This window comes from Bos mutus, chromosome 7, assembly GCF_027580195.1.
Source record: "Bos mutus isolate GX-2022 chromosome 7, NWIPB_WYAK_1.1, whole genome shotgun sequence".
Lineage (NCBI taxonomy): Eukaryota > Metazoa > Chordata > Mammalia > Artiodactyla > Bovidae > Bos > Bos mutus.
The window spans coordinates 92,453,719-92,481,661 of record NC_091623.1 but is presented as its reverse complement, the minus strand read 5'-3'; the positions used below and the strand labels follow the sequence as shown (position 1 = coordinate 92,481,661).

At 51.7% G+C, this 27,943-nt stretch overlaps 1 protein-coding gene across 2 annotated transcripts; it reads left to right on the top strand.

The window, feature by feature from the left end:
* Positions 1–114: 114 nt before the first annotated feature.
* On the top strand, positions 115–26,448 carry ARAP3 (ArfGAP with RhoGAP domain, ankyrin repeat and PH domain 3). 2 transcript variants are annotated; one of them, XM_070374512.1, is made up of 33 exons: positions 115–208; positions 1,837–2,386; positions 2,498–2,559; positions 2,655–2,766; positions 6,158–6,358; positions 6,495–6,564; positions 6,833–6,953; positions 7,045–7,229; positions 7,323–7,429; positions 7,689–7,888; positions 7,981–8,066; positions 8,223–8,405; positions 8,546–8,681; positions 9,333–9,449; positions 9,887–10,034; positions 10,139–10,241; positions 12,273–12,492; positions 13,232–13,295; positions 13,541–13,704; positions 18,389–18,601; positions 18,862–18,967; positions 20,110–20,257; positions 20,582–20,650; positions 21,275–21,349; positions 21,448–21,562; positions 23,338–23,466; positions 23,565–23,698; positions 23,935–24,017; positions 24,117–24,152; positions 24,258–24,321; positions 24,419–24,556; positions 24,743–24,781; positions 25,278–26,448. In XM_070374512.1, exons 2-33 carry the CDS (start codon positions 1,854–1,856, stop codon positions 25,761–25,763), a joined length of 4,647 nt encoding a protein of 1,548 aa, XP_070230613.1. In that variant the 5' UTR covers positions 115–208; positions 1,837–1,853; the 3' UTR covers positions 25,764–26,448. The 2 variants fall into 2 exon arrangements, with proteins under 2 accessions (XP_070230613.1, XP_070230614.1); XM_070374513.1 differs by lacking the exon at positions 24,743–24,781.
* Positions 26,449–27,943: the final 1,495 nt, after the last annotated feature.

Here is a 27,943-nt window from a genome sequence, read left to right as displayed (position 1 = left end):
AACGGTTGGGTAAGGAGCCCAAACCTTTAGAAGACCGCCGCTTGCACAAGGAGTGGCCGGGGCCTCCGCGGAGGGAACCGACGACAGGGGCGGGGCGGGGCTCCGTCGGGGGAGGGCTGAGGGGAGGCGGGGCCGGCGCGGCGCGACCCGGAGCCTCGGACGGCGCGGCGGGTGGGTACCGGGGAGCGGACGGCGGCCGCGTAGTGAGGTGAGGACCCCCGCGCCCCCCGGCTCCTGCCTCCCAGACTCCTCCCCATCACCTCGAGGGCCTCTGTGGGATCCCTGGCCCCACTCCGCGCCCGCGGCCCTCCCCTCTCCCCCTCCCCGCCGCGATCAGCCCCTCCCTCCGGTTGCCGGCCTCTGCCCCCTCCCTCCTTGCCCCCTCCCTCGTAGTAGCCGGAGCTGCCCTGTGCTGCCCTGCCCGCCCCCCCTGGCCCCCACCCCCCCCACTCCTGCCCCGCTCACCTCCTAGTTCTCAGTCCCGTGCCCTCGAGTCGGGCCTGAGTCACCGGGAAACTGGACTCTGAGTCAGGACGGGAGGTGCAGCACCCGGGCCCTAGCTTGGGGAGGGGGCTCTGCCGCAGAGAGGCAGAGAGAGGCCAGAACTGATGCTGGGGAGAGAGGCAGTTCTGGTAAGAAGGACCCCGCAGGAGAGAAACTGGGAGAGAGAAGTACGGGCAGAGGCAGAGACAGAAACCTAAGAGTCAGAATTGGCCAGACACAGATAAAACTGAAGATCTAGTTGAAATGGAGACAGAGGCAAGGAGAGGCTTAATGACAGCAAAACAAGGAAGGGACCGAGATGGATTTAGACATAGAGATGGAGATGGAATGGGGGTGGGGACAGGGACAGGGTAGACAAAAACTCACGGAGAGAGGATCCAAGAGAGGTCTAGGTACTAACTAGATCAGGGTCCACGTCAAGGTGGTGGAATGGGACAGAGCCTCAGAGACCTGAGTCCAAAGGCATGGACAGGGCAAAGGAAGGCTTGGAGAAAGCAGAGGTAGGGGAATGTCATTTCGCAGTGTGAGTTCCTGCAGGGTGGGTGTTCCAGTTTGCACACACATATGGGAGAAGATGCTGCAGGTGGGTGCTGGGTGGAGACCCTGGTGTACCCCCGGTCCCTCATCTCTCTGGCCCAGTTAGTTCTCTGCCCCATCCTCACTCCCCAAGTGGCCTCTGCCCAGATGTTGGTACTGCCTAGAGCTCTCTGGACAGCCTGACCAAGGCAGGCAGGATGTGGGGGCGGCCAGAGCTGGAGGGACAGGAAGGAAGTCTGAGCAGAGACAATAGGTGGAAGGGGAGGAGGAACTGGGAACGACCAGGATTAGGATGGCCGGAGCCTATACTCAGCCCTGGAACCAGTGGGAGTGGGAGGTGCGCCTCCCTTCTTCTCCTCCCCTCTCCTCTGTGTCATAGCAGCTTCATCGTGGGCCCCTCCTCCCCACCAGCCTCTGTCATCCCCACCCCTGCAGGGTTCTGGCGTCTTGTCCCAGGCTTGCTGACTTGAGTATATGCAGAGCTTTGACCCAGACACTGCGTGGGCAGGAGCTAAGGGGCCAACGCTCTCACCAAGAAGCCAGCTTGCCATGAGCCTGGGGCAAGCCTCCTCCCCTCCCTGGCCTCAGTTTCCTCCTCTGCAAATGAAGGGGTGCTCCTACAATGGGGAGGCCCTTTCCAATGTTTGGGGTTGGCTCTGCCTCCGGATCACAGGCTTCTGGTCATTTTCTCTGAAGGAAGACTGGAGTCTGGTGGCCTCTGTCCAAGCCTCAGACGTTGGGACAGGGAGGGGGAATCTCAGCCTGAGCCCTCCCTTCACCCTGCCCCTCCCCCAGCAATGGCCTGAGCCCCCATGGCTGCCCCTCAGGACCTGGACATCGCTGTGTGGCTGGCCTTGGTGCACCTGGAGCAGTATGCAGACGCGTTCCGGCAGCAGGGTCTGGCTACAGCAGGTGCGGCCCGTGGCCTGGGCCACGGGGAGCTGAGGCAGCTGGGCGTCAACGCCACGGGGCACCGGAAGCGCATCCTGCGCCTGCTGCAGGCGGGCACTGCCGAGGGCCCCCCGGATCCCCAGCCTGAAAGTGCCATGGAGCCTTCGCACAGCCCAGCACCCCCAGCCCAGCCCACCAAGCCTGTGCCTAAGCCCAGGACAGTATTTGGTGGACTCAGTGGCTCCGCCACCACCCAGAGGCCTGGGTTGGGTCCAGCCGTCTGGAGACCAGAGGCATCCAAGAGCCCAGAGCCCAGCCTGAGTCCGAGGTCCCCTACTGTCCCTCCGAGGTCCTCCTCCGAGCAGCCGTCGGCCTCAAATACTGTGGAGATGATGCCCAATGCCATCTACTTTGGCTTGGACTTGAGAGGCGGGGCCCAGACAGCTCAGGACATGTGAGTGGGGTCGGCTCCCTGGGACCCAATGCTGGGGGCAGGGAGGAGCAGGGCATGAGGGCTTGTCCTTCCTTCTCTCTCCCTGAATGACCACTAGACCTCTCTCCTTAGGGCCCCAGACAGCTCTCAGACAGCTGCCCCCACCCCTGCCCTCAGGCCCACAACGGGCACAGGTAGGTTGGCTATCATGGGTTGGGGGAAAGGAGCTGTGCCCTTCAGGACTCTCACCTGACCTCTTCCCTGTCTCCCCTGTTTCTCCACCTGCCAGTGCACATCATGGACCCTGGTTGCCTGTACTATGGTGTCCAGCCTGTGGGGGTCCCAGGGGCCCCCGACAGAAGAGAAGGCAGAGGTGTCTGTCAGGAAAGGGCTGAACACAGGTGAGTGGTCCATAGAGTGACTGTGGCAGGAAGAGGAGCGGGTTGAGCTGGTGGCAGCCGTGTTTCCCATTGGTCATCAAATGTGTGTTGAGTGTCCACTGTGTGCCAACTGGGTTATTGAGATTCAGGATGAATATGACAGACAGACCCAGTCTCCCATTAGGCAGCCTGTGACTCATTGGGGACAGATAAGAAATAAAACAGGTAGACAAAGAAATGGATATATGACTTAAAATACGGAGAAGTGCCTTTCTTTCATTTAACAATCTTTTTTGAGCACCTACTGAATGTCAAATATTGTTGTAAATACTTGGGATAGATCATAAATCCCTGCCCTTGTGGGAAATCAGTCAATTAACAATAGATGTAATAAATGAGTTATTCCTGTGTTGAAAGGTAATAGTGAAAGTGAAAGTGCTAGTCGCTCAGTCGTGTCCGACTCTTTGCGACCCCATGGACTGTAGCCTGCCAGGTTCCTCAGTCCATGGAATTCTCCAGGCAGGAATACTGGAGTGGGTTGCCATGCCCTTCTCCAGTAAAAGGTAATAAGTACCATGAAAAAAAATTGAACAGGGTAAGAGGGCCGGATGGGGTGAGGGGGGGAAAGGACTGCAGTTTTTCACCAGGAGTTGCCAGAGTGTTAAGAAGATGATGTTTGAGCTAAAACTTGAAAGAAGTGAGGGAGTTAGTCCTTCTAGGGGAAGAATGCTGCAGGTGGGAAGTGTGGGCAGAATAGAGACTTTGAGAAGGCCGTGTAACCAGGGGATCCGGGAGCGATGACAAGGTCAGCAGGGCTGGGACAGAGGGGGCCAGGGTGGGAAGAGCTGGGGCAGACGCTGTCAGAGAGGCAAAAGGAGCCATATCGGGACTTTCACTTTTACTCTTAAGTGAAATGGGAAGCGAGCTATTGGAAGGGTTTTGACTTACATTTTAAGAATCCCTCTGGCTGCTGTGTTGGCAATGATCTGTAGGGGCAAAAGCAGAAGCAGAGAGACTAGTTTGGAGGTTCTTACTGTGATCTAGGTGAGAAATCTCAGGCTACTGCTATGAGAGTGGGAAGGGTGAGGAGTGGTTGGTTTGGGTTATATCTTGAAGACAAACTGTCCTAGTAAATTGAATTGTGACAGAAAAAGAGGAGTCAAGAAAGACTTCAAGGGTTTCCGTCTGAGCCTGCACTGTCCGGTGTGGTAGCCAGTAACCACGTGTGACTGCTGAACACTTGAAATGTGGCTAGTCTGGTGTGAGCTGTGCTAAAACTATAAAACAACCAAATTTCAAAGACCGTTTGATAGTGCTTTTCTGAGCAACTGAAAGTTCATGGAGTTGTTGTGGTCTGAAATGGGGAAGACTATGCATAACACAGGAGTAAGGCAGATTCAGAGTTCAGGTTTTGATGTGTTGAATTTGAGGTGTGTATTATATGCCCAAGAAGAGGTGGTAAATAGGCTGTTGGATATACAAGTCTGGAGTCTGGGGGAGAGGTCTGAACAGGAGATCTAGGTTTGTGTGTTGTCAGCATTTAGATGGGTGTATGTAGCTGTGAGTGAGTGTAGGTAAAGCGGAGGACCAAGATAAGGTCCTGGCATACTCCAGGATTGAGAGATTGGGGATAGAAGGAAGAATCAACAAAACAGGCTGAAAAAAAAACCTTAGTGAAGTAGGAGGAGAATCAGGAGAAGTTGATGCCACAGGAGCTAACGGAAGAACAGATATAAGGTGGAGGAAGAGGTCAGGTCAGATGTATCCAATGCTACTGAAGGTCGGGTAGATGAGCACTGAGAATTGACCTCTGGAATTGGTGACACGGAGGTTACTCGGGACCTTGACAAGTGCTGGGAGTGCAGGCTTGATTTGTGTGGGCTCAAGAGAGAACAAAGGAGAGGAACTGGAAATATGAAGACAACATTTTTGAGAAGTTTTTCTGCAAAGAAGAGCAGAGAGTTTGAGTGGTTATTGATAGTGGAAGTGGAGTCAAGAAAGGGGCTTTAATAGCATGGAATGCTGTGTATATTCATAGGTGAATAGGGATGATCTGATAGAGAGGGAAAACTAGTGGATATAGGAGACAGAAAAGGGACAAAGTCTGGAGTGATGTCCTTGTGTAGGTGAGAGGACTGGAACCAAGTGCCCAGAGGACAGATCAGCTTTAGACAGGGGTGTTTGTCATAGTACCAGGAGGAAAACTGTGTATATGTGGAATGGGGCAGATGGGCCGCTGGGGGTCTGTGGCGATTATCCTCTGGTTGCTTCAGTTTCTCAATTAAGTAGGAAACAAGTAGGGTAGGGTGGAGGTTCTTAACCCGAGCTGCACTACAGCCTGGGGAACTTTGAAAATGACAGATGCCTGGGCCTTGTTCCCAATGACTCAAATTTAAGTGTCTGGCATGGGGCTCACACAGGGCTTCCCCGGTAGCTACGTGGTAAAGAATCCACCTGCCAATGCAGGAGACTCGGGTTCAATCCCTGGATTGGAAAGATCCCGTGGAGTAGGAAATGTCAATCCATGCCAGTATTCTTGCCTGGAAAATCCCATGGACAGAGGAGGCTGGCGGGCTCTAGTCCATGAGGTCACAAAGAGCTGGACATGACTGAGCACACACGCATGCACATGGGGTTCATATGCAGATATGTTTAAGTTTCCTAAGTGATTTGTACAGCTGAGGTAAGGAACCACTGGAAAGTGACAGAATAATAGAGGACTTTCTGGGAAGGAATACCTGAAGGATGGAAAGAAGCAGCCTAGGGAAGTGTGTTCCAGGCAGAGGGAACAGTATGGCAAAGACTCTGAACTAGGGAAGAGAATGTGGCTGGACTGTAGTGAGCAAGGCAAAGGCAATGCAGGATGAGGTTGTCAGAGTTGCCCTGCGTCTCTCTGTACACAGTCTTGCATCCACTGGTAAGGAATTTTGATAGGTGTTAACGGGAAGTCATTGTAGAGATTCCTGCAGGTGCGTGAAATGATCTTATTCGCATCCTTGGTGGAAGGGCGAGAATGGAAGCAAGTGACTGGTTAGACAATTGCCTTCACTTCGGTGAGAGCTATTGGGAACTTGGTCCAGGGAGAGAAAGGCAAGAACTTTTTGGAGAAAGAACCAATCAGACTTATTGATGAGATAGGCAGCTGTGGCAGAAGTCATCTGTGTTAGTTATTCCCCAATTTTCCACCAAGTAATACTAATGGCAGATGCAAAGGACTGACATTTTTCAAAAGAAAAGTCCTAGTGTGCCCTGGGAAGAAGATCCATGCTCGTGTTTTAGGTTCTCGGCCTCCCTGTTCCCTTGCTTAAAAAGCAGATCTGGTACCTGCCGGGCATTCCAGTAGGTGCTGTGGGTGGGGCTGCCCAGGGAACTGGCTCTAAAGTGTGTTCCCCTCTGTCTTGGCCCCCACAAGGCTCAGCAGGCCGGATCTGGAAGCACGTGAGGATGCTGGTTATGCCAGCCTTGAGCTGCCTGGGGACTCCACCCTCTCCCTGCCCACCCTGGACACAGAGACCAATGATGACCTCATTTCACCCTATGCCAGCTTCTCCTCCATGGCAGACCGCCCCACGCCCCTGCTCAGTGGCTGGCTAGACAAGCTGTCCCCTCAGGGGTGGGGCTGCTGGGAAGGGGAGCGGGGCACGGGAGGCTGGCTGGTGGTGGAGGTCGGGTCTCAAGTGCTCCCAGATCCTAGGACCCCTGGGGTGCAGGTCTTCCCAGTTACTGATCTCAGCCTCTCCCTTCCCCAGAAACTACGTCTTTCAGAGGCGCTTTGTGCAGTTCAACGGGAGGAGTCTCATGTACTTTGGCAGTGATAAGGTAGGTCTGGGAGATGCTTCATGGGGCCTGGGGAAAGGGAGAGGGAGAGCTGAGAAAGGCTCAGGATTGGAAGGCCAATCCCCCCGTGGTGGAGAGGCAGGCACCATGTGACTGTTGTCAGGGTCAAAAGGAGCGCAGTTAGCAGCTGTACCCCACTGCTTGCGGGATGAGTGCCGAATCTCATTAAATGTTGGTGCTGGCCCCCGGGGGTCAGTGCACATGGCTGAGTTCCTGTCCCCAGGGGCCAATGGGCTGTCTGTCCCTCCAGGACCCCTTCCCCAAGGGTGTGATCCCTCTGACGGCCATCGAGATGACCCGCAGCAGCAAGGACAACAAGTTCCAGGTCATCACCGGCCAGAGGGTGTTCGTGTTCCGCACAGAGAGTGAGGGTGAGGGCCAGGGCCCCCTGGGTTCAGAGCAGGGCTGGGGAGGCCAGGTGAGCTCACAGCCCACTTTACCTGCTTCCCCGTCCCCCGCCAGCTCAGCGGGACATGTGGTGCTCCACGCTGCAGTCCTGCCTGAAGGAGCAGCGCCTCCTGGGCCACCCCCGGCCCCCGCAGCCACCTCGACCCCTCCGCACGGGCATGCTGGAGCTGCGTGGGCACAAGGCCAAGGTGTTTGCTGCATTGAGCCCTGGAGAGCTGGCCCTGTACAAGAGTGAGCAGGTGAGCAGGGCTGGGCCAGGGCTGAGGGGCCTGACCTAGCCCACTCGGACCTCACTGTGCCTGCCCACTGCCCCCGACCCCCGACTCTGCCAGGCCTTCTCTCTGGGCATCGGGATCTGCTTCATTGAACTACAAGGCTGCAGTGTGCGGGAGACCAAGAGTCGCAGCTTCGACCTGCTCACACCACATCGCTGCTTCAGGTGGGGCCCAGACTGGCAGGAGGCAAGGCCGGGGGAGAGACCTTGAGGGGGAACACTGGGGTGCAGAGGCCCCAAGGCCTCCTCCTTAGGATGTCAGTGGGTGTGTCCCGACGGGAGTCCAGTGAACAGGGTCAAGGATGTCAGGAGGGGCTGGACTGGCCCCACGATGGCTGTGGTGGCTGCTGCAGGAATGCCCCGGGTGGTGGGGCGGGTAGGGGGCTGGGTGTCCAGGCCCACGGACTGGCTGTCCACCCCTCAGCTTCACAGCCGAGTCTGGGGGGGCTCGGCAGAGCTGGGCGGCCGCTCTGCAGGAAGCAGTAACCGAGACCCTGTCTGACTACGAGGTGGCTGAGAAGATCTGGTCCAATCGGGCAAACCGGCACTGCGCGGACTGTGGCGCCTCCCGCCCAGACTGGGCTGCGGTCAACCTGGGAGTGGTCATCTGCAAGCAGTGCGCAGGTGAGGGCTGGGGCCTTTAGCTGAAACGGGGAGGGGCTCGGGGGCTCGGGGCAGGAGGGCTCAGGGTGCCCATGCCCTTCACACCCTAACAGGTCAGCACCGGGCCCTGGGTTCTGGGATCTCCAAGGTGCAGAGCCTGAAGCTGGACACAAGTGTGTGGAGTAATGAGATAGTGCAGGTGAGAAGTCTGCAGAGGGGAAATGTGTGTCTGGGGGTGTGGGCTGGGGTGGAAGGAGCATGTGTGAAAAGGCCTTGGGTCCAGCCTGGGGACAGGATTGGAATGCCTGGGGATACAAGTTTCTGTCACTTGCCTCTGCTCCCTGTGACCCTGCAGTTGTTCATTGTCCTGGGAAACGATCGCGCCAACCGCTTCTGGGCAGGGTCACTCCCCCCAGGTGAGGGCCTGCACCCAGATACCACCCCTGGCCCTCGGGGAGAGTTCATCTCTCGGAAGTACCGGCTCGGTCTCTTCCGGAAGCCCCACCCTCAGTATCCAGATCACAGCCAGCTTCTCCAGGTAGGAGGGAAGGCCGGGGCTGATGGGTCTCTGAGTTGAAATGCCTAAACTTGGAGTGGGGCTGTTTTGAAGACAGGAGGACTGTCACCAGGGCTCCCAGGTTGTGTGCTGGGGTTGACAGAGGCCTTCTCTCCCTGTAGGCACTATGTGCAGCTGTGGCAGGACCCAACCTGCTGAAGAACATGACCCAGCTCCTCTGTGTCGAGGCTTTTGAGGGAGAGGAGCCCTGGACCCCCTCAGCCCTCGATGGCAGCTTCCCTAGTCTCCTGCCCCCAGGTAATCCCCACAAGGCTTCCTCTCTCTCCCTGCAAGAATTCTCAGCCCTGACCCGTGCCTTGGTTCTTCTGGCGGGGGCCCCCAATTACCTGTCAGCTAGCCCATCACAATGGCCCAACTTGGGCAGTTTCCCAACCCTCCAAGTCCTCTAGGCCCTATTTCTTCGTATTTGAAATGACCACTAATGACCACTGTCTGGAGTGGATCTGGATGCTTGAGGTGTTAGTGCTGGCCTATCCCTGTCAGGGTCAACCCATAGGTCGGGTCAACCCATAGGTCAGTTCTCACCTGCCCAAGGGAAGTCTGATCATAGAAATGGTCATCTTACACAGGCTGGTCTCCAGTAGTCATGCCACAGGGGCCAAGACACTTACAGGAGGGGCCCCTGCCTGAGCCTTCCACCCAGAGCTTACTTGTTTGCTGGCTGGTGGAGACAGGCAGTGGGCAAGGACTGGCTTAGAAACCTCATCACTGCCTGCCACCTTCTTCTCTGATCTGGGTGGTGAGGGGTCCAGCACCACTGGGCTCTACTAGGCCATGCTGCCGATGGAGTTGGGTCCCACTGTCTTCCTCGATTCAAGCACTTTCCCAAGGGGATCAGGGGGTTCCAGCGCACTGGCCTGACGTGACCACTTCTCCTTTCCCTTGCAGACCCCTCCCCTGGCGTGTACAATGAAGTGGTGGTGCCTGCCACTTACAGCAGCTTCCTGTACTGTGGTCCCATCAGCAACAAAGCTGGACCCCCTCCCCCTCGCAGGGGCCGAGATGGTGAGAGGGGAGCCAAGGGATGGGAGGGGATGGGCAGAAACCAGGATGGTTGGGAGTGTTCCCTAGAAAGATAAGGAGGAGAGGACTGGGATAGGACATGCCCTGAAATGGACAAGGGTGCTGGGGTCAGAGGGACCGTGGCAGGGGTGGGGAGGGGCAGCATTGGGTGATTGTGCTTTGAAGTCACACCATGGGGGCTCAAATTGCAGCTCTACTGCTTTCTCCCCATGTGACTTGGGCAAGTACTTCAACTCTGAGCCTCAGTTTCCCCATCTGCAAAACAGGATTGAATGTAAAAACTCCCCTCATAGAGTTGTGACGACTATAGGAGATCCTACGTAGGTAGAGGGTTTGGCATAGAATAATATCTGGCAAATGGGAATTCTGACAGTGGGGACAGAGGTCTGCTGCCTGCTGACCACCACTTTCCCTCTTAGCTCCCCCCCGACTGTGGTGTGTCCTGGGTGCGGCTCTGGAAATGTTTGTGTCGGAAAGCAGCCCTGAACCCCTCCACCTCATCCAGCCCCAGGATGTTGTATGTTTGGGTGTGAACCCCCCACCCACTGACCCAGGTGACCTCGACAGGTAACACCCACCCTGTTCCCTGAACTTCCCTTTTTCCCTCCTGATCCTGAGCCTGCCAGCCCCCTCACTCACCCCGTCCCTCCTCCCGGACCTCATCTCTCTAGGTTCCCCTTCTCCTTCGAGCTCATCCTCACCGGGGGGAGGATTCAGCATTTTGGCACAGATGGAGCTGACAGTCTGGAGGCCTGGACCAGCGCCCTGGGCAAGGTGAGATAGCTGAGACCCATCCCCCGCCTACAGCTCGTGGGTTCCCTGTACACCCTGCCCCCATCCTGTCCCCTCCTATTCCTGCAGCCACGCCCACCCCTGCCACTAACAGCTGAGGTTGACTAAGCACTTACTCTGTGCCAGGTCCTGTGTTAAACGCTGCCCACTCAATATCTCATTTAATTTTCACAACACTTAGAAGTAAGGATTATCAATATTTCACACCTAGAACTCAGAGGTTATGAAGCCACTCAGTCAAGGTCACAGAGCTAGAAGGCAGTAGAGCGCAGGACGGAAGTCAGGCCTCTGTCTGCAAAGCTCACAGGCCAGACTGCACTGTGCTGGGCTCTTCCCTCAGAGAGGCTGCCACCTAACTCCTGCCCCCTCCCCCAGGCTCAGATCTCCAAGTCCACAGGCAAAGCTGCCTTCATCTGACCCAGCTTCTCCATTCCCAGGCAAGGCACTCTCTCCATCCTGCACCCCACCCCTGGCATTAAATTAGATCCCTGGCATTAAATCTAGATCCCTGGAGTCAGATATCCTGGGATTTGAGTCCTCCGACTCACATGTGTGAGCTCTTCCATATGGGTAGAGTGGGTGTCAAAGATCTACCCCCTGGGGTTGAGGATTAAGTGACACGTGAGGCCCACACTGCCTGGCACGCCGCAAGCCCTCCATCTGTGGGTGTTGAAGTAGTAATGGCGATGACAGTGATAATCGTTCCCATCCTTAAACAGCTTTTCCCCCAGCCCTGCTCCATCTTCAGCTCATCACCCTGATGTGCCACCTCCCCGCCCCGCCACAGCTTCTTAGAAAGTTACGAGCTCTGGCAGCTTGCAGTTCCTCCCTAACCCTTTCTGGCTGCCCTCCTCGCCTTACTCTTCCGAGCGGCACCCCTGCAGGTGGCCAGTGACTTGCCCTCGGTGAGGTTCAAGGGCCTCCCTCTGGCCTCACCAGGTAGTCTGTATATCTGACACTACTCTGTAGGAAGCGCTCCCCTGCTCTGGCTTCTGACCCCACTCAGAACTCCTCACACCAATAAGCTGTCTTCATATCCTCTAAGGGCTCTGATACAGCCCTCCAAGTCTCCTCCTATTATCTCTTGCTTATTTGCTAAATCGTGTTTGACTCTTTTGAGAACCCATGGACTGTAGCCCGCCAGGCTTCTCTGTCCATTTCCCAGGCAAGTTGCCATTTATTCCTCCAGGGGATCTTCCCTACCCAGGGATCAAACTCACGTCTCTTACACTGGCAGGCGAGTTCACCACCACTGAGCCACCACTTTTCAAATATCCTTTAAGGCAGTGCTACCCCAAGTGTGGTCTGTTACCTGGTCCTGGCCGAGGAATTCTCTTACGGCCCGTGACAGGTTAAGTATAGAGCTTGAGAGTCACTATTTAGAATCTTTCATAGCAATGTGACAGAATAATTTTATGTGTGGGGTCTAATTTTTAAAAATTGGGGGCTTATATTTTATATGTCATTCTTTTTTCATTTCACTTTTCTAGTAATTTGTTTTCTTGTTTTTTAATCAAAGTGTTGGTTAGTGACAGATTGGTAAAAAAATTTTAAACTCCCTGTTCCTTCAGCACAAGTAGCTTGAGAAGCACTGCTTTGAGTTACTGCTTTGAGAAAAGGAATAGTCCTTTCTCCATGAAGCCTCTGCCTGGCCCCCTGGGGGTGGAACTTCCTGGGGCCTCGTGACTCTTCTGTCACAGCATGCAGCTACCCAGTGTGTCTTTCCCTACATCCCAATTAAGGGTATAACACTGCCTGCTGCACAGGCATCTTCTCTGTGTCGGCTGGAGCAAATCGAATTAAACTGCATTTCTTTCTTGTTTTTCTCCATCCATCTCCTGTCTCCTGCACCGGTCTTTTCTTTACTCTCTCCCCATCCCTTTCATTCCCCTCTTTCCTTGGCTTTCTCTCCATGTCTTCCTCTGCCTCCCCTTATCCCTCTCACTCTTACTTCTCTGCCCACCCTTGTCCCTTTCCCTGCCCTCCTCTTTCCCATTGTCCTCCTCCTCACAGTGGTTCTCTCCGCTGAGCTGTCACCAGCTGTTGGGGCCTGGGCTGCTGCGGCTGGGTCGCCTGTGGCTGCGGTCCCCCTCCCATACAACCCTGGCCCCTGGCCTCTGGATGTCTGGGTTCGGCCTTCTTCGTGGAGATCACCTCTTCCTGTGCCCGGCATCAGGCCCTGGGCCCCCAGCCCCTGAAGACATGGTGCATCTGCGCCGGCTACAGGAGATCAGTGAGCAGGGCTGGGGCAGGGATGAAGGGTGGCTATGAGGGGTTGGGTAGTCGACCTTCATATATTTAGGGTCCCTATGGGAGATAGCAGGAATAGTGGATTCAGGCAGAAGTTCTAAAGTCAAATTTCCCAGATTTAGACCCCGCCACCCCACCATCACTTGCTGGCTGTGTGACCTTAGACAAGTTACTTAACCTCTCTGTGCTTTAGTTGCCTCATCTTCACATTAGGCTCAATAGTAGGGTTGTAACGAGTTTCATATAAGGCAATGCATGTTAAACACTTATCACAGAACTTGGCAGGAGGCATCTTACAGGTATTCAATAAATGTTATATGTTATGTGTGTTATTATCATTATTTGGAGTCACTTGCTTGCTGGTTGGGGACTGAGAGAAGGGACTGGGAATTCTCTTTTCCTCTTAAAAGAGGAACAGTGTAGGATAGATTTAGAGATCTGGAGACAAGAAACTTGAGTTCAAGCTCAGCTTTGCCATAACAAGTAATCTGAGGCATGTTAACTTAACCTCTCTGAGTTTATGTGAAACAGATGTCCCTCATTGCTGGCGGATTCTTTACCGTCTGAGCCTGAAGTGGGGATAATAGTATGTAACTCAAAAGGTTTAAGGCAGTATTGATTGTAAACCTCCTAGCATGGAACCTACATACCTTAAATACTTAATGAATATTAATCACTATGATGAAGATGATAATGATAGTGTCCCATGATTCTCCTCCAAGGTGTGGTCTCAGCAGCTGACACCCCGGACAAGAAAGAGCATTTGGTTTTGGTGGAGACAGGAAGGTAAGTCTTGCCCCTACCCTTGACTCTGGGCCCCGCTTCCTAGAGCACAGTTCACACCTTCCACCCAGGCCTGCTGGACCACTGCCCACTTCCTCAAAGTCACTTCCCTAGTCAGGGGCCCTGTCTGGGTTGGGTGTTGCTGCCCCCTGCTGGTGTCTCTGGGAAGTCTGATCCTTGTGCTCCTGGGCCTCTTAGCCTGAGGACTCCCCTGGAGCTGGCTCTGACTCAGATCTCTCGGGTCTCAGGACACTGTATCTGCAGGCAGAGGGCCGGCTAGACTTCTCAGCATGGAACGCGGCCATTGGCGGGGCAGCCGGCGGGGGAGGCACAGGGTTGCAGGAGCAGCAGATGAGCCGGGGTGACATCCCCATCATCGTGGATGCCTGCATCAGTTTTGTCACTCAGCATGGTGAGTGGGTACTGGCTGAGACTGAGCTAGTGAGGGATGGGAACATGGGCACTGCAGGTTAAATGGGATTGAGGAGGGAGATGTGTGCATGTGACTTGCCTTCAAAAACTTTGCCTCCAGAGACTGCAACCTGACCGTGACGAGCTGCTCTGCCTTTCTGAGCCTCAGTTCCCTCATCTTTAAAGTGGGCCAGGACTTCCCTGCTGGTTAAATGGTTAGGAATCCAGGCTCCCAATGCAGGGGGAGCAGGTTCAACACCTGGTCAGAAAACGAAGATCCCGCATGCCACTAACATCCCACATGTCGCACAGTACAGCCGAAAACTTTAATAATAATTAAATAGATTTTAAAAAATAAAATGGGGCTGTTGGACTTCCCTGGCAGTTCCAGTGGTTAAGACTCCACGTTCCCAATGCAGGGGGCGCAGGTTCGATCCCCTGGTCAAGGAAGATCCCACATGCCGTATGGTATGGCCAAAAAATAAAAAGAAAGAAAATGGGGCTGCACACAGTCTCATGTTCCAGGATAGTGGTGATAAAGAGCACATGTGACGCATTTAGGACCTATAGGTGGTTAAGTGAGAAATAGATTTAAGGGACTAGATCTGATAGAGTGCCTGATGAACTATGGACGGAGGTTTGTGACATTGTATAGGAGACAGGGATCAAGACCATCCCCAAGAAAAAGAAATGCAAAAAAGCAAAATGGCTGTCTGAGACGGCCTTACAAATAGCTATGAAAAAAAGAGAAGCAAAAAGCAAAGGAGAAAAGGAAAGATATACCCATTTGAATGCAGAGTCCCAAAGAATAGCAAAGAGAGACAAGAAAGCCTTCCTCAGTGATCAGTGCAAAGAAATAGAAGAAAACAACAGAATGGGAAAGACTAGAGATCTCTTCAAGAAAATTAGAGATACCAAGGGACATTTCATGTAAACATGGGCTCAATAAAGGACAGAAATGGTATGGACCTAACAGAAGCAGAAGATACTTAGAAGAGGTGGCAAGAATACACAGAAGAACTGTACAAAAAAGATCTTCATGACCCAGATAATCATGATGGTGTGATCACTCACTTAGAGCCAGATATCCTGGAATGTGAAGGCAAGTGGGCCTTAGAAAGTATCACTATGAACAAAGCTAGTGGAGGTGATGGAATTCCAGTTGAGCTATTTCAAATCCTAAAAGATGATGCTGTGAAAGTGCTGCACTCAATATGCCAGCAAATTGGGAAAACTCAGCAGTGGCCACAGGACTGGAAAAGGTCAGTTTTCATACCAATCCCAAAGAAAGGCAATGCCAAAGAATGCTCCAACTACAGCACAGTTGCACTCATCTCACACACTAGAAAAGTAATGCTCAAAATTCTCCAAGCCAGGCTTCAACAATACGTGAACCATGAACTTCCAGATGTTCAAGCTGGTTTTAGAAAAGGCAGAGGAACCAGAAATCAAACTGCCAATGTCTGCTAGATCATTGAAAAAGCAAGAGAATTCCAGAAAAACATCTATTTCTGCTTTACTGACTATGCCAAAGCCTTTGACTGTGTGGACCACAATAAATTGTGGCAAATTCTGAAAGAGATGGGAATACCAGACCACCTGACCCGCCTTTTGAGAAATCTGCAGATCAGGAAGCAACAGTTAGAACTGGACATGGAACAACAGACTGGTTTCAAATAGGAAAAGGAGCACATCAAGGCTGTATATTGTCACCCTGCTTATTTAACTTATATGCAGAGTACATCATGAGAAACATTGGGCTGGATGAAGCACAAGCTGGAATCAAGATTGCCAGGAGAAATATCAGTAACCTCAGATATGCAGATGACACCACCCTTATGGCAGAAACCGAAGAAGAACTAAAGAGCCTCTTGATGAAAGTGAAAGAGGAGAGTGGAAAAGTTGGCTTAAAGCTCAACATTCAGAAAACGAAGATCATGGCATCTGGGTCTCATCACTTCATGCCAAATACATGGGGAAACAGTGGAAACAGTGAGAGACTTTATTTTTGGGAGCTCCAAAATCACTGCAGATGGTGACTGCAGCCATGAAATTAAAAGACGCTTACTCCTTGGAAGGAAAGTTATGACTAACCTAGACAGCATATTAAAAAGCAGAGATGTTACTTTGCCAACAAAGGTCTGTCTAGTCAAGGCTATGGTTTTTCCAGTGGTCATGGATGGATGAGAGAGTGGGACTATAAAGAAAGCTGAGCACCGAAGAATTGATGCTTTTGAACTGTGGTGTTGGACAAGACTTTTGAGAGTCCTTGGACTGCAAGGAGATCCAACCAGTCCATCCCAAAGGAAATCAGTCCTCAATATTCATTGGAAGAACTGATGTTGAAGCTGAAACTCCAATACTTTGGCCACCTGATGTGAAGAACTGACTCATTTGAAAAGACCCTGATGCTGGGAAAGATTGAAGGCGGGACGAGAAGGGGACGACAGAGGATGAGATGGTTGTATGGCATCACCGACTCAATGGACATGAGTTTGAGTAAGCTCTGGGAGTTGGTGATGGACAGGGAGGACTGGGGTGCTGCAGTCCATGGGGTCACAAAGAGTCAGACACGACTGAGCGACTGAACTGAACTGAAGTGTTCCATAGCTACTCTGACTGGGGTGTGGGCATGGAAGGAACAGGGCCCTCAGATGTTACTAGAGATGCAGAGCTATGGAGAACAGAGAGAGTGCAGCTATTTGGCAAGAGCCAAGCTGAGCAGCAAAACCGTTGAGGGTCTGAGTAGAATTATTCTGTGTGGGAGGGTTTTCCAGCCATAAAGGATGAACTATGCAAGGGGTTCCCAGAATTCTTCGTGAGTTTTGGCCTCTGCTTTTTTCTCTTTATCGAATAAGGATCAAATTAATTCTTTTCCCCCAGCAAACCCTCTTTAGAAGGCCGGACTCTTGAGAAGAAAATTCTCAGAAAACTAAGGAGGACAGTAAAGGGGAAGAAGGCACATCCATGCGCCCACAAATAGTTATGTTTACTACACAGACAATGGAGAGTCAGTGGTTAAAGACATCCTCCACGCCTTTGCAGTAGCCTCATGTACTGACTCCCCAAACTTAATAGACCCCATCCGCTTCTCAGCCTCACACGTGTTCCTAGGAGGATTGAAGTGAGAGGCCCAGTGAAAAGCCCTGGAGAAAGTGTGGGTGTTCTTCCCTGCTGCTCCACAGATCTTGCACCACCACGCTTCATTCAACACATATTTATTGAGCTGCTCCCCTGTGCCAGCCACAGCGGGTGGGGCAGTGAACGAGGAAGGTTCTGTGAAGCTCAGAGCCTTGTGGGAATGATGGGTAATAATTAAGAAAACAAATACACTCAATTCTCATGATTCATGGCAGTTATAAAGTCACTGAAAACACTGGATCAATGAATGCTGAACTGTTGCCCCAGTGGAAATACAGAGTTAAGTTCCTGGGAAATTCTGGTCGTATTTTCATCAGTTGATCAATATGTAACATTGTTTTATGTGTGCTTCTGTTTGAAGACACTTTTAATTTTTTTTAAGTTTTCATCTCTTTTCCTCTCTTTTTAAATTGAATTATTTCACAATGTGTTAGTTTCAGGTGTACGACCAAGTAATTCAGTTGTGTGTGTATGTGTGTGTATAAATATATAATACCTATATTCTTTTTCAGATTCTTTTCCATTATAGGTTATTATAAGATATTGAGTATAGGTCCAAGCTTTCATCTTTTAAATTTTTTTTATTTTATTATTTTTTAATTGAAGTATGGTTGATGTAAAATATTTGGTAAATTATAGGGGTACAATATAGTGATTCACTATTTTTGAAGATTGTGCTCCATTTATAGTTATTCTAAAATATTTTCTGCTTTCCCTGTGTTATACAATACATTCTTACAGTTTATTTTATACCTAACAGTATACTGCTCCTTCCCTATTCCCTCTCCATACTGGTCACCACTAGTTTGTTTTCTGTATCCATGAGTCTGCTTTAAAGACACTCTATTTACTATACAGTTGATTCGTTAACTTTGAACTTGCTGCCAGCAGTACTATAACTCATGCCTGAACAGAGCTTATCTGACACATGTGTTTTCTCCACAAGGTACATCACAGCCTTCTGGTACTTAGGAACACTAGACCGCACTTCAGCCCTCAATTGGGGGCCATTTTAAACAGTGAGATTCCACCCCCCCCAAAGAAGAACAAGAATGCAAAAATATGTGGCTCTAAATATACCATTAGAATGACACTTGTTTACTGCTTGAGGCCTTAGCTGGGAAAATGTTCATCAGGCAACTGAAAATTTTCTCCATTTGTGCATGTTCACAAGTGACTGCAGAGTGCCACAGGTATTGATTTGGGGGTTCCAAATACATTTTAGGAGGTAGATGAATTCATAAATTCAAAACCTGTGAATAACATGTCCTGAGTGTGATGTGATTTCATAGAGTGCTATTTAAAGATCAAAGTGGTGAGGAGAGAAGGGAGCTGCAGTGTGATGGCATGGTTAGGGATGGACCTTCTGAAGGTGAGGGCTGGAGTAGGGACCCAAGAAGCAAGGCCAGAGAGGCTGATTTCTATCTGACCATCCTACCCCCAATAGCCATGTACAGTATGGGGGGGGTGGGTCAAAGACAGGGCACTGGGTGAGTGATAGCAGGTCTTGGGCAGCGGTGAGCTGAGATGCTGGCTGTTCACAGGGCTCCGGCTGGAGGGCGTATACCGGAAAGGGGGTGCCCGCGCCCGCAGCCTGAAGCTGCTGGCTGAGTTCCGGCGGGATGCCCGGTCCGTGAAGCTTCGACCAGGGGAGCACTTTGTGGAGGATGTCACCGACACGCTCAAACGCTTCTTTCGAGAGCTTGATGATCCTGTGACCTCTGCACGGTTGCTGCCTCGCTGGAGGGAGGCTGCTGGTGGGTTCAAGAGCCTCATGGGCAATGGAGACCCAGCCAGGAACTCCACGCCCCACCCCCCCAGAATCTATAAGGCACCCTTGTGGGATTAGGCAGCCCCCACCCCAACACTCCTGCCACAATTGGCTGATCACCCAGGGACTCAGCTCAGGGAAAGGTGGGAAGGGGCGGAGACACATCCATCCTGGGTTTGTTTCTCTAAAAATCCCTCTGCTCTTCTTTCCCCGACTCTCACCACCCCTTGCCCATCACATCCCCAGAGCTGCCCCAGAAGAACCAGCGCCTGGAGAAATACAAAGAAGTGATTGGCTGCCTGCCACGGGTCAACCGCCGCACACTGGCCACCCTCATTGGGCATCTCTATCGGTCAGTACAGCCAGACCCCTGCAGGCTTCCCCCCGATCCTTCGTTACCTCTGTCCAATCACTCACTTACATTCACATATCCACCCCATAGACAATTGTTCAGTGAAGGTGTAACAGCATAAAGGTTCACAGGATGGACTTTGGGGTCAGACAGACCTAGGCCTCAATCTGACTCCATTATTCTAGCGCATGACTTTGGATAAATTATCTGTTTTCTTTGAGCCTCAGTTTCCTCATTTGTAACAGGAAGATGGTATAAGGTATAGTATCCACCTCATGGGCTTCCCTGATGGCTCAGCGGTAAAGAATGCTCCTGCCAATGCAGGAGACCAGGGTTCAATCCCTGGTCTGGGAAGATTCCCTGTAGTAGGGCATGGCAACACACTCCAGTGTTCTTGCCTGGGAAATCCCATGGACAGAGGAGCTTGGTGGGCCACAGTCCAGGGGGTCGCAAAGAGTCGGACATGACTCAGCAACTAAACCATCACCACAACCATCCATCTCATAGGTTATATGAGATTTAAATGATGTACTTGTTGTAAACTTACCACAGCACCTGGCATATATGTGGTAAGCATTCAGAAATGGTGAACAATAGGCATTATTTTGTTTTATTTAATATTCTTTGGCAGCAAAGGATTAGATGTTGGAGACACAAAGAGGAATAAGATGCAAGTCTACCTTTACCAGTCTATTGGGAGAGACAGATTTTTTAGATGATTCCAGGATGAGTCTCAGTTGTATGGTACTAATTACAGACTGGATAAATATGGCCTCTGGGCCAAACCCAGCTTATTGCTTATTTTTGTAAATAAAGTTTTGTACATAAAATGTAAAGTCATACCCATTCTTCTATATATATCCCATGGTTCCTTTCACACCACCAGAGCAGAATTGAGGGGTTGTGACAGATGGTACAGCATGAAAGCCTAAAATATTTACTATCTATAAACTTACATAAAAAGTTTGCTGACCCCTATGTGTAAGTCTGTCTTTCCCCTAGACTGGGAGCTCCTTGAGGGCAGGGTTGTGTCTAACTCACTGCTGTAGCCCAAGTGCTTAGCCCAGGCATATAGCAGGGACTCAATAAGTGTTTACCAAATGACTGCTGTACCCACCTGAGACCCTCACACCCCTCCACAGGGTGCAGAAGTGCGCTTCTCTGAACCAGATGTGCACACGAAACCTGGCACTGCTGTTCGCGCCCAGCGTGTTCCAGACAGATGGGCGGGGGGAGCACGAGGTGCGCGTGCTGCAGGAGCTCATCGATGGCTACATCTCTGTCTTTGATGTAAGCTTTCCTGACCCATGACCTATGGTCCCTCTCCCTGGATGCTGGATCCTGCTTGTCCCAACAAACCCCTAACCTCACCCTCCAAAGGCCCTCTGTATCAGGAACCCCATCCCAGAGCCCTGGGCCCTGTCTCCTGTAACCACACTCCTAACATCCTTGCCCCTTAGCTCTCGGCTCTTCTGGCCTCTCCCCCTCTCCTCCAGGGGCTCTGGTCTTGCACATGTCTCCGGGCTTACTCTCTTTCCCGCAGCCTCCCGCTAATGCATACACACACCGACACACAGACATCCACAGACACACACCCTTTTGGCTCTTCCACAGATTGACCCTGACCAGGTAGCCCAGATTGACTTGGAGGTCAGTCTTATCACCACCTGGAAGGATGTGCAGGTAACTTGTCCTGACCCTAGACTTCTGAGTGGGCCAGGAGGGGACATCGAGATAGGAAGGTGACCTTCTGCTTCTAGGCCACAGGAAACCCAAGGAGAGGAGCGCCTTGGGGAGAGGTGGTTGGTTTAGGATTTGCTCCATTTATTCTACCCTGAGGGTTCTTCATTACAGAAGGGTGGCAGGAGCACTTTAGTTCCAGGTGTAGAGATCCAACGAAGGGTTAGCTAAGTTAGACAAAGAGGTGAGAAGACTAATAAATGCTGTAGCTAACATCTGGGGACGAATTATATTCCAAGCACCTGTAATCTCACTTTGGTGCCACACAACTCTAGGAGGTAGGTGGTCCCATTTTTTCAAAGAAACCGAGGTTTGAAGGGTCACTTATCCAAGGTTGTACTGTAGCGAGTGGCAGAGTCGGAACCCAGACTCCAACCTGTCTTCTCAAGCGCTACCGTACACAGTGCCACCACGCCTGGAGTTTCTTTTCTTTAAAGGGTCTGAGCGATGTTTGGGGTGAGGGTTCAGAGGAGGCCTCTGTAGGGGAAGCACTCATGAGACAACCTAAGGAGTCCTCTGACCTTGATTCTTTGTACTGTGTCCTCATTTCTTTACTCCTCCCCTCAGCTGTCCCAGGCTGGAGACCTCATCATGGAGGTCTTCATAGAGCAGCAGCTCCCAGACAACTGTGTCACCCTGAAGGTGAGTCTTGAGGGGACAGGAGGGGAGATGAGAGGGTGGCGGGCAGCAGGGGCAGTAGCCTGACCTGCATGGGTCCTCCGCTCTTGCCCTGACCCCAGGTATCCCCAACACTGACTGCTGAGGAGCTGACCAACCAAGTATTGGAGATTCGGGGGACGGCAGCTGGGACGGACTTGTGGGTGACGTTTGAGATTCGAGAGCACGGGGAGCTTGGTGCGTATGACAGCGCATGTGTGCATCCACGTGTGTTCGGGGTGAAAGTCACCAAGACTTCTGGGTTACCAGATAAGCAGCTGTCCTCTCGGGCTTTCTTTTTTTCCTTTTTGTATTTATTTGTTTGGCTGTGCCAAGTCTTAGTTGCATCAAGTGGGAGTTTTAGTTGTGACACGTGGGATCTATTCCCTGACCAGGGATCGAACCCAGACCCCCTGCATTGGGAGTGCGGAGTCTCGGCTGCTGGACCACCAGAGAAGTTCCTACTCACCCTTTCTCAATACTCTCTGTACTCTTGTCTTTCGTGGGCCCCAGAGACCCTTGGTTTCTCTTTCACATCAAAGGAGGTGTCTCTTTTTACTTTGCCCAGGCTCCAAATGCTGGAGGGACCTGGGGCTCAATCCTCAACCCTCTTCCTTTCTCTGTGTGTTTCCTTGGGTGAGCCTTATCCATTCCTGTGGCTCTAAATACCACTAATAAGCTGGCCCCAAATGTTTATGTGTGGTCCAGACCCCTCCTCTGAGCTCCAGACTCACATAGCCAGATGCCTGCTTGACTCCTGCACTTGTACATCTTGTAACATGTCATATTTTAAATACCCAAGACCTGACTACCCTGGCAGTCCGGTGGTTAAGACTCCACACTTCCACTGGAGGGGATGCAGGTTTGATCTCTGGTTGGGGAACCAGCGGTCCCACATGCCACGTGTACAACCAAAAAAAAAAAAAAGGTGAATAAAAAATTCTAAGACCAAATTCAATTCCCAACCCCCTCCCCTGACAAAAAGCCCAAGCCATTTCCTAGTTTTCCCTACTCCGTCACTGAATCAGCATTCACTCAGCATTATCGAGGCCAGACACTTGGGACTCCTCTGGGACTCCTTCTGTTCCTTCATCTTCATACCTACCGGCTAACTAGTCCTCTTGAGTCTAAATGTATCTTTCTAAATATACCACCTCTCCATCTCCATTGCTACCACTTTAGTTGAAGTCACCATGATCTTTCTGCACCCCAACACTAACCACGAAAATGTACAGCTCCATAAAGGACACAGCTGGCCAGTGTCTCTTCTTGCCTTCCAACAAGCCATTTTCCACACAGCAGTCAATGAGCATGTTCAAGCATAAATTACATCATGCCATTCCCGTGGTTAAAACCTTCCAATGGCTTCCCATTGCACTTAAAATAAAATTCAAACCCTTTATTCTAGCCTACAAGACCCTGAATATCTGGCACTCACTTATTTTTCAGACTTCATCTCAAATGACATGTCTTCCTTGCTTCAGCCGTGCTGGCTGTTAAGTTCAAGCACATCTTTCCTAACTCAGGGCCTTTGGTGCTGCATTTCATCGTCCCTGGAGTCCTCTTCCCCCATCTCTGAATGGCTTGTTCTTCCCAATCCTTCAGGCTCTGTGTTTCATCTTCAAATGCTTCCTCTGAAAGGCTTTGCCTGGTCACCCTATCGTCTCAGTAGCTGCCCTGTTTCTCTCTCTCAGCTTTTTATTGTTTCCTTCAGAATATTGGTTTGTCTTTACCTGATTTACTTATCTGTTACTCTCTGCTCCCTTACCAGGCTGTGGGCTTTGTGAAGGCAGGCTGGGTGTTTCAGGCTCCCTACTGTATCCCCAGGGGCAGCCCGGTGCCTGGCACAGTCAGTGCTAAATTATGCCTGTGGCTGGCTGGCTGAATGAATGAGTGACTGGTGGGTGAGGAGGAGGGGGCGCCAGGCTGTGGATGGATATCTGGTTGACACCTACCCTCATCTTGCCCCCTAGAGCGGCCACTGCACCCCAAGGAAAGGGTCCTTGAGCAGGCCCTCCAATGGTGCCAACTTCCAGAGCCCTGCTCGGCCTCCCTGCTCCTGAGAAAAGTCTCTCTGGCCCATGCTGGCTGCCTCTTCACAGGTGAGCCTCCTTCTTCAGCCCAGCACCACCACCGCTCCCTGCCCCAGGCCTCTCCCAGGGACCCTCCACCTAGCCCTGCCCTGCCCACCTGTGCCCAGGTATCCGGCGTGAGAGCCCACGGGTGGGGCTGCTGCGGTGTCGGGAGGAGCCCCCCCGCTTGCTGGGAAACCGCTTCCAGGAGAGGTTCTTTCTGCTGCGTGGCCGTTGCCTGCTGCTGCTCAAGGAGAAGAAGGTGGGCCCTGGGCGAGTGCGGAGGGAGGCTGGATGGCTATGTGGGAGGAGCCCTGACTGCTCGACCCTGTCACTCCACAGCCCATTTTTCCATCAGTCTCATTGCTTCCCTGGCCCTTTGACCTCTCTGACCCTTTGACTTCATACAACTCCAGTGCTTCCATGGTTTCTTGACCTCCTTAACCATGATCCTTCTCTCTCACCTCTCAACCTCACTGCTGGCCTTCATGTTGTCAGAGCTCTAAACCGGAACGAGAGTGGCCTTTGGAAGATGCCAAGGTCTACCTTGGAATCCGCAAAAAGTTCAAGCCTCCCACCCCGTGAGTTTTTTCCCCCAGTCCACCCTTCTAGAGGCATGAAATGCCACCACCCCTCTGGCTTTCTGATCACCCACATCACTGGTCTCCTTTGCTTCTCAGGTGGGGCTTCACATTGATGCTGGAGAAGATGCACCTGTGAGTACCTCCCAGCCAGGCTCCCTGTCCTCCGGCCTTTCCTATCCTCCACCTCTCTAGTTGTGACCCCTTCCCTCCTGGTGATCCCACTCTGATCACCCCCAGCTACCTGTCCTGCACAGACGAGGACGAGATGTGGGACTGGACCACCAGCATCCTCAAAGCCCAGGTGAGGGGAAGGAGGGAGCTGAGAGCCAGGTCTGTGGGCCCAGCTCTACCCTCAGCACCTCCCATGCCCACCGGTGCCTCCCCCGCCCTCTCTCCAGCACGATGACCAGCAGCCAGTGGTCTTACGACGCCATTCCTCCTCTGACCTCGCCCGTCAGAAGTTTGGCACCATGCCTTTGCTGCCCATCCGTGGGGATGACAGTGGGGCCACCCTCCTATCTGCCAATCAGACCCTGGTGAGGTTCCCCTAGCCATCCCTGCCCATGCCCTGTGCACACTGCAGGAGGAAATGGCATGTCTGCCAGCCTGGTGCCCCCTCTGCCTTCTCTGTGCCCCAATTCTCCACCTGCAGCTCCTGCTGCCAGGCCTCACTGTGTCTCTGTGTCTCTCCCTCCTTGCCTCCCCACCCTACCTGTGTCTAGCGGCGACTTCACAACCGGAGGACCCTGTCCATGTTCTTTGTGAGTACTGTGCCTGCTCCAGTTCTGTGCCTGTCAGCCCTGTGCTCTGTGCTGCTTGAGCCCATGTGCTGTCTGTATTTGCCCGATGCAGGCCATACGTGAGTGTGTGTGCGGGTGGACAGAGAGTGTTGCGACCTGAAGGAATGAGGAAAACAAGGGATGGTAGGATGCAGTGAAGAAAGGGGGAAGTGGTCACAGGATTTGAGAAGTAGAAGGAAGTGGTTAAGTGAATGCATTTTGGAGTCAGACAGACCTGGGTTGAAGCCCCAGCTCCACCATTTACCTATTGTGTGATCCTGGGCAACTTATTTAACTCTTCCGTACCTCAGCTCACTCACCTGCAGTGTATCCATCATACAGGGCTGTTTTTGACATCATACATGCAAAAGTATTTTTGCAGCATCTGGTCAAGAGGAAGAGCTCAATAAATGTTAGCGATTAATAATCTGGGAACTCTAACTCTGTGCCTGCCTCTGGTGACCCCATTCTCATCCAGCCAATGAAGTCATCCCAGGGGTCTGTGGAGGAGCAGGAAGAACTGGAGGAGCCTGTGTATGAGGAGCCGGTGTATGAGGAAGTGGGGGCCTTCCCCGAGCTGACCGAGGACATCTCCACCTCCTTCTCTACCCCACGGGAGCGGACAGCCAAGCCGGAGACCGCCCTCCCCAGCCAGAGGTCCTTTGATCAATATCTTCTGTCCAAAGCAGGCCCCCAGGCCTGGGAGGAGAGGCCGCCTGAGCCCCCTCCGGGCCCCCCTTCCAAGATCAGCCCCCAGACACATGGGTCCCTGGAGGAGCAGCTACTCCAGGAGCTGAGCAGCCTCATCCTGAGGAAGGGAGAGACCACCACAGGCCTGGGCAGCCCTTCTCAACCCTCCAGCCCCCAGCCCCCGAGCCCCAATGGCCTTCCGACACAGACACCTGGCTTCCCCACCCAAACTCCCTGCACTTCCAGTCTACCCCGCAGCCAGCCCCTCACATGACTCTGGGACAGCAGTCTGAGGGGTAGGTAATCAAAGACCCAAGGTCTCCCCATGGCAGACACTGCCGGTGCACGTCTGCCCTGGCTGGAAAGACTCTACAGAGTCCAGTCTGGTGCTGTGGAAAGAGCACAGGGCCAGGAGCTCCCGAGACAGCATCCGGCTCAGAAAAGAGGCAGGTCATGGCGCCGCGTTCGGCCTCCGCTGACTCTCCTGTACCATGAAGTAACTGAAATAAGCAGAACAATGAATGTTAAACTGTTTCTCAGAACTATAAGGCCCACATAGTTTCCCTCAAGAAGGGCACTTCCTGCTTTATGTATTTGATATGTAGGGATTCTGTGAGAGATTTGGGGTTTGAAAAGAATTGTTTTATGCATTAACAGTAAAAAGATTTGGAAGGCAAACTTTTTTTTTGGCCACACCACTTGGCATGCGGGATCTTAGTTCCCTGACCAGGGATCAAACTGGCATCCCCCTGCGGTGGAAGCATGAAGTCTTAACCACCTGACTGCCAGGGAAGTCCCTGGAAGGCACAAATTTGAATGATCTCCAAGTTTATCCTACCCCACCTTTAACATTCAGAAACTACAGTGAAGCCCTAGAGTGGGAGGTTGATTAGGGTTGGGAGGTGGGGCAAAAGGAGCCAAAAAGGATGGGTCCCTGTTAATAAACCTTGAAACAAAAAGGCTGCCATTAATTCATTCAGTTATTCAACATGTATATACTGAACACCTAATTGGGCCAGGTATTTGGGATATAGTGTGAACAAAAGAGATGGAGTCCTTGCTTTAATGGAGCTTCCACTGTAAAGGGAAAACAGAAGATGCACACACACACAATCAGTGCTGTGAAACAACTAAACCAAAGTGATGTGCTTGTGGAGGTGGCACTGGGCTGGGTAGAAGGGTTTCTGTGAAGAGCTGAAATGTAAGAATAAGAAGCCAGGCATGTGGAATGCTGGGAGAAGGAGCACTCCAGAAGGAATGGAAAGGCAGTAGGTGTGAAGGCTCTGCAATGGGAAGGGACTTGGGATATTGGGGGAAGAGCAAGGAGACTGGAGTGATACCACAGTATGGGCTGAGGGGAAAGATGGGGAGGGACCTGATCATGCACAGTCTTATAGGCCATGATTTTATTCTGAAGCAATCAAAGAGTTTTAGGGAAGAGAGGGGTGAAATTTTCTCCTTTTTAAAAAAAGATTGATCACTCAGGCTGTTTTCTGAACAATGGATTGTTGGGGGGAAGACTGAAAGAGACCAGGTACCAGACCATATGGGAAACTGATAATGGGGGCTTGGACCAGGCTGTTGGTTCTAGAAATTGAGAGAAGTTATTAAGTGGGAGATAGAACATTTAAGACTTCCTGATGGATGGAAATATCAATACCTCAGATATGCAGATGACACCACCCTTATGGCAGAAAGTGAAGAAGAACTAAAGAGCCTCTTGATGAAAGTGAAAGAGGAGAGTGAAAAAGTTAGCTTAAAACTCAACATTCAGGAAACTAAGATCATGGCATCTGGTCCCATCACTTCATGGCACATAGTTGGGGAAACAATGGAAACAGTGACAGACTTTATTTCTTGGGGTTCCAAAATCACTGCAGATGGTGATTGCAACCATGAAACTAAAAGACGCTTGCTCCTTGGAAGAAAAGCTATGACCAACCTAGATAGCATATTAAAAAGCACACACATTACTTTGCCAACAAAGGTCCATCTAGTCAAAGCTATGGTTTTTCCAGTAGTCATGTATGGATGTGACGGCTGGACTATAAAGAAAGTTGAGCGCTGAAGAATTGATGGTTTTAAACTGTGGTGCTGGAGAAGACTCTTGAGAGTCCCCTGGACTGCAAGGAGATCCAACCAGTCCATCCTAAAGGAAATCAGTCCTGAATATTCATTGGAAGGACTGATGCTGAAGCTGAAACTCCAATACTTTGGCCACCTGATGTGAAGAGCTGACTCATTTGAAAAGACCTTGTTGCTGGGAAAGATTGAAGGTAGGAAGAGAAGGGGACAACAGAGGATGAGATAGTTGGATGGCATCACTGACTCAATGGACATGAGTTTGAGTAAGTTTCGGGAGTTGGTGATGGACAGGGAAGCCTGGTGTGCTGTAGTCCATGGAGTCTCAAAGAATCGGACACAACTGAGCAACTAACTGAACTGATGGATGGA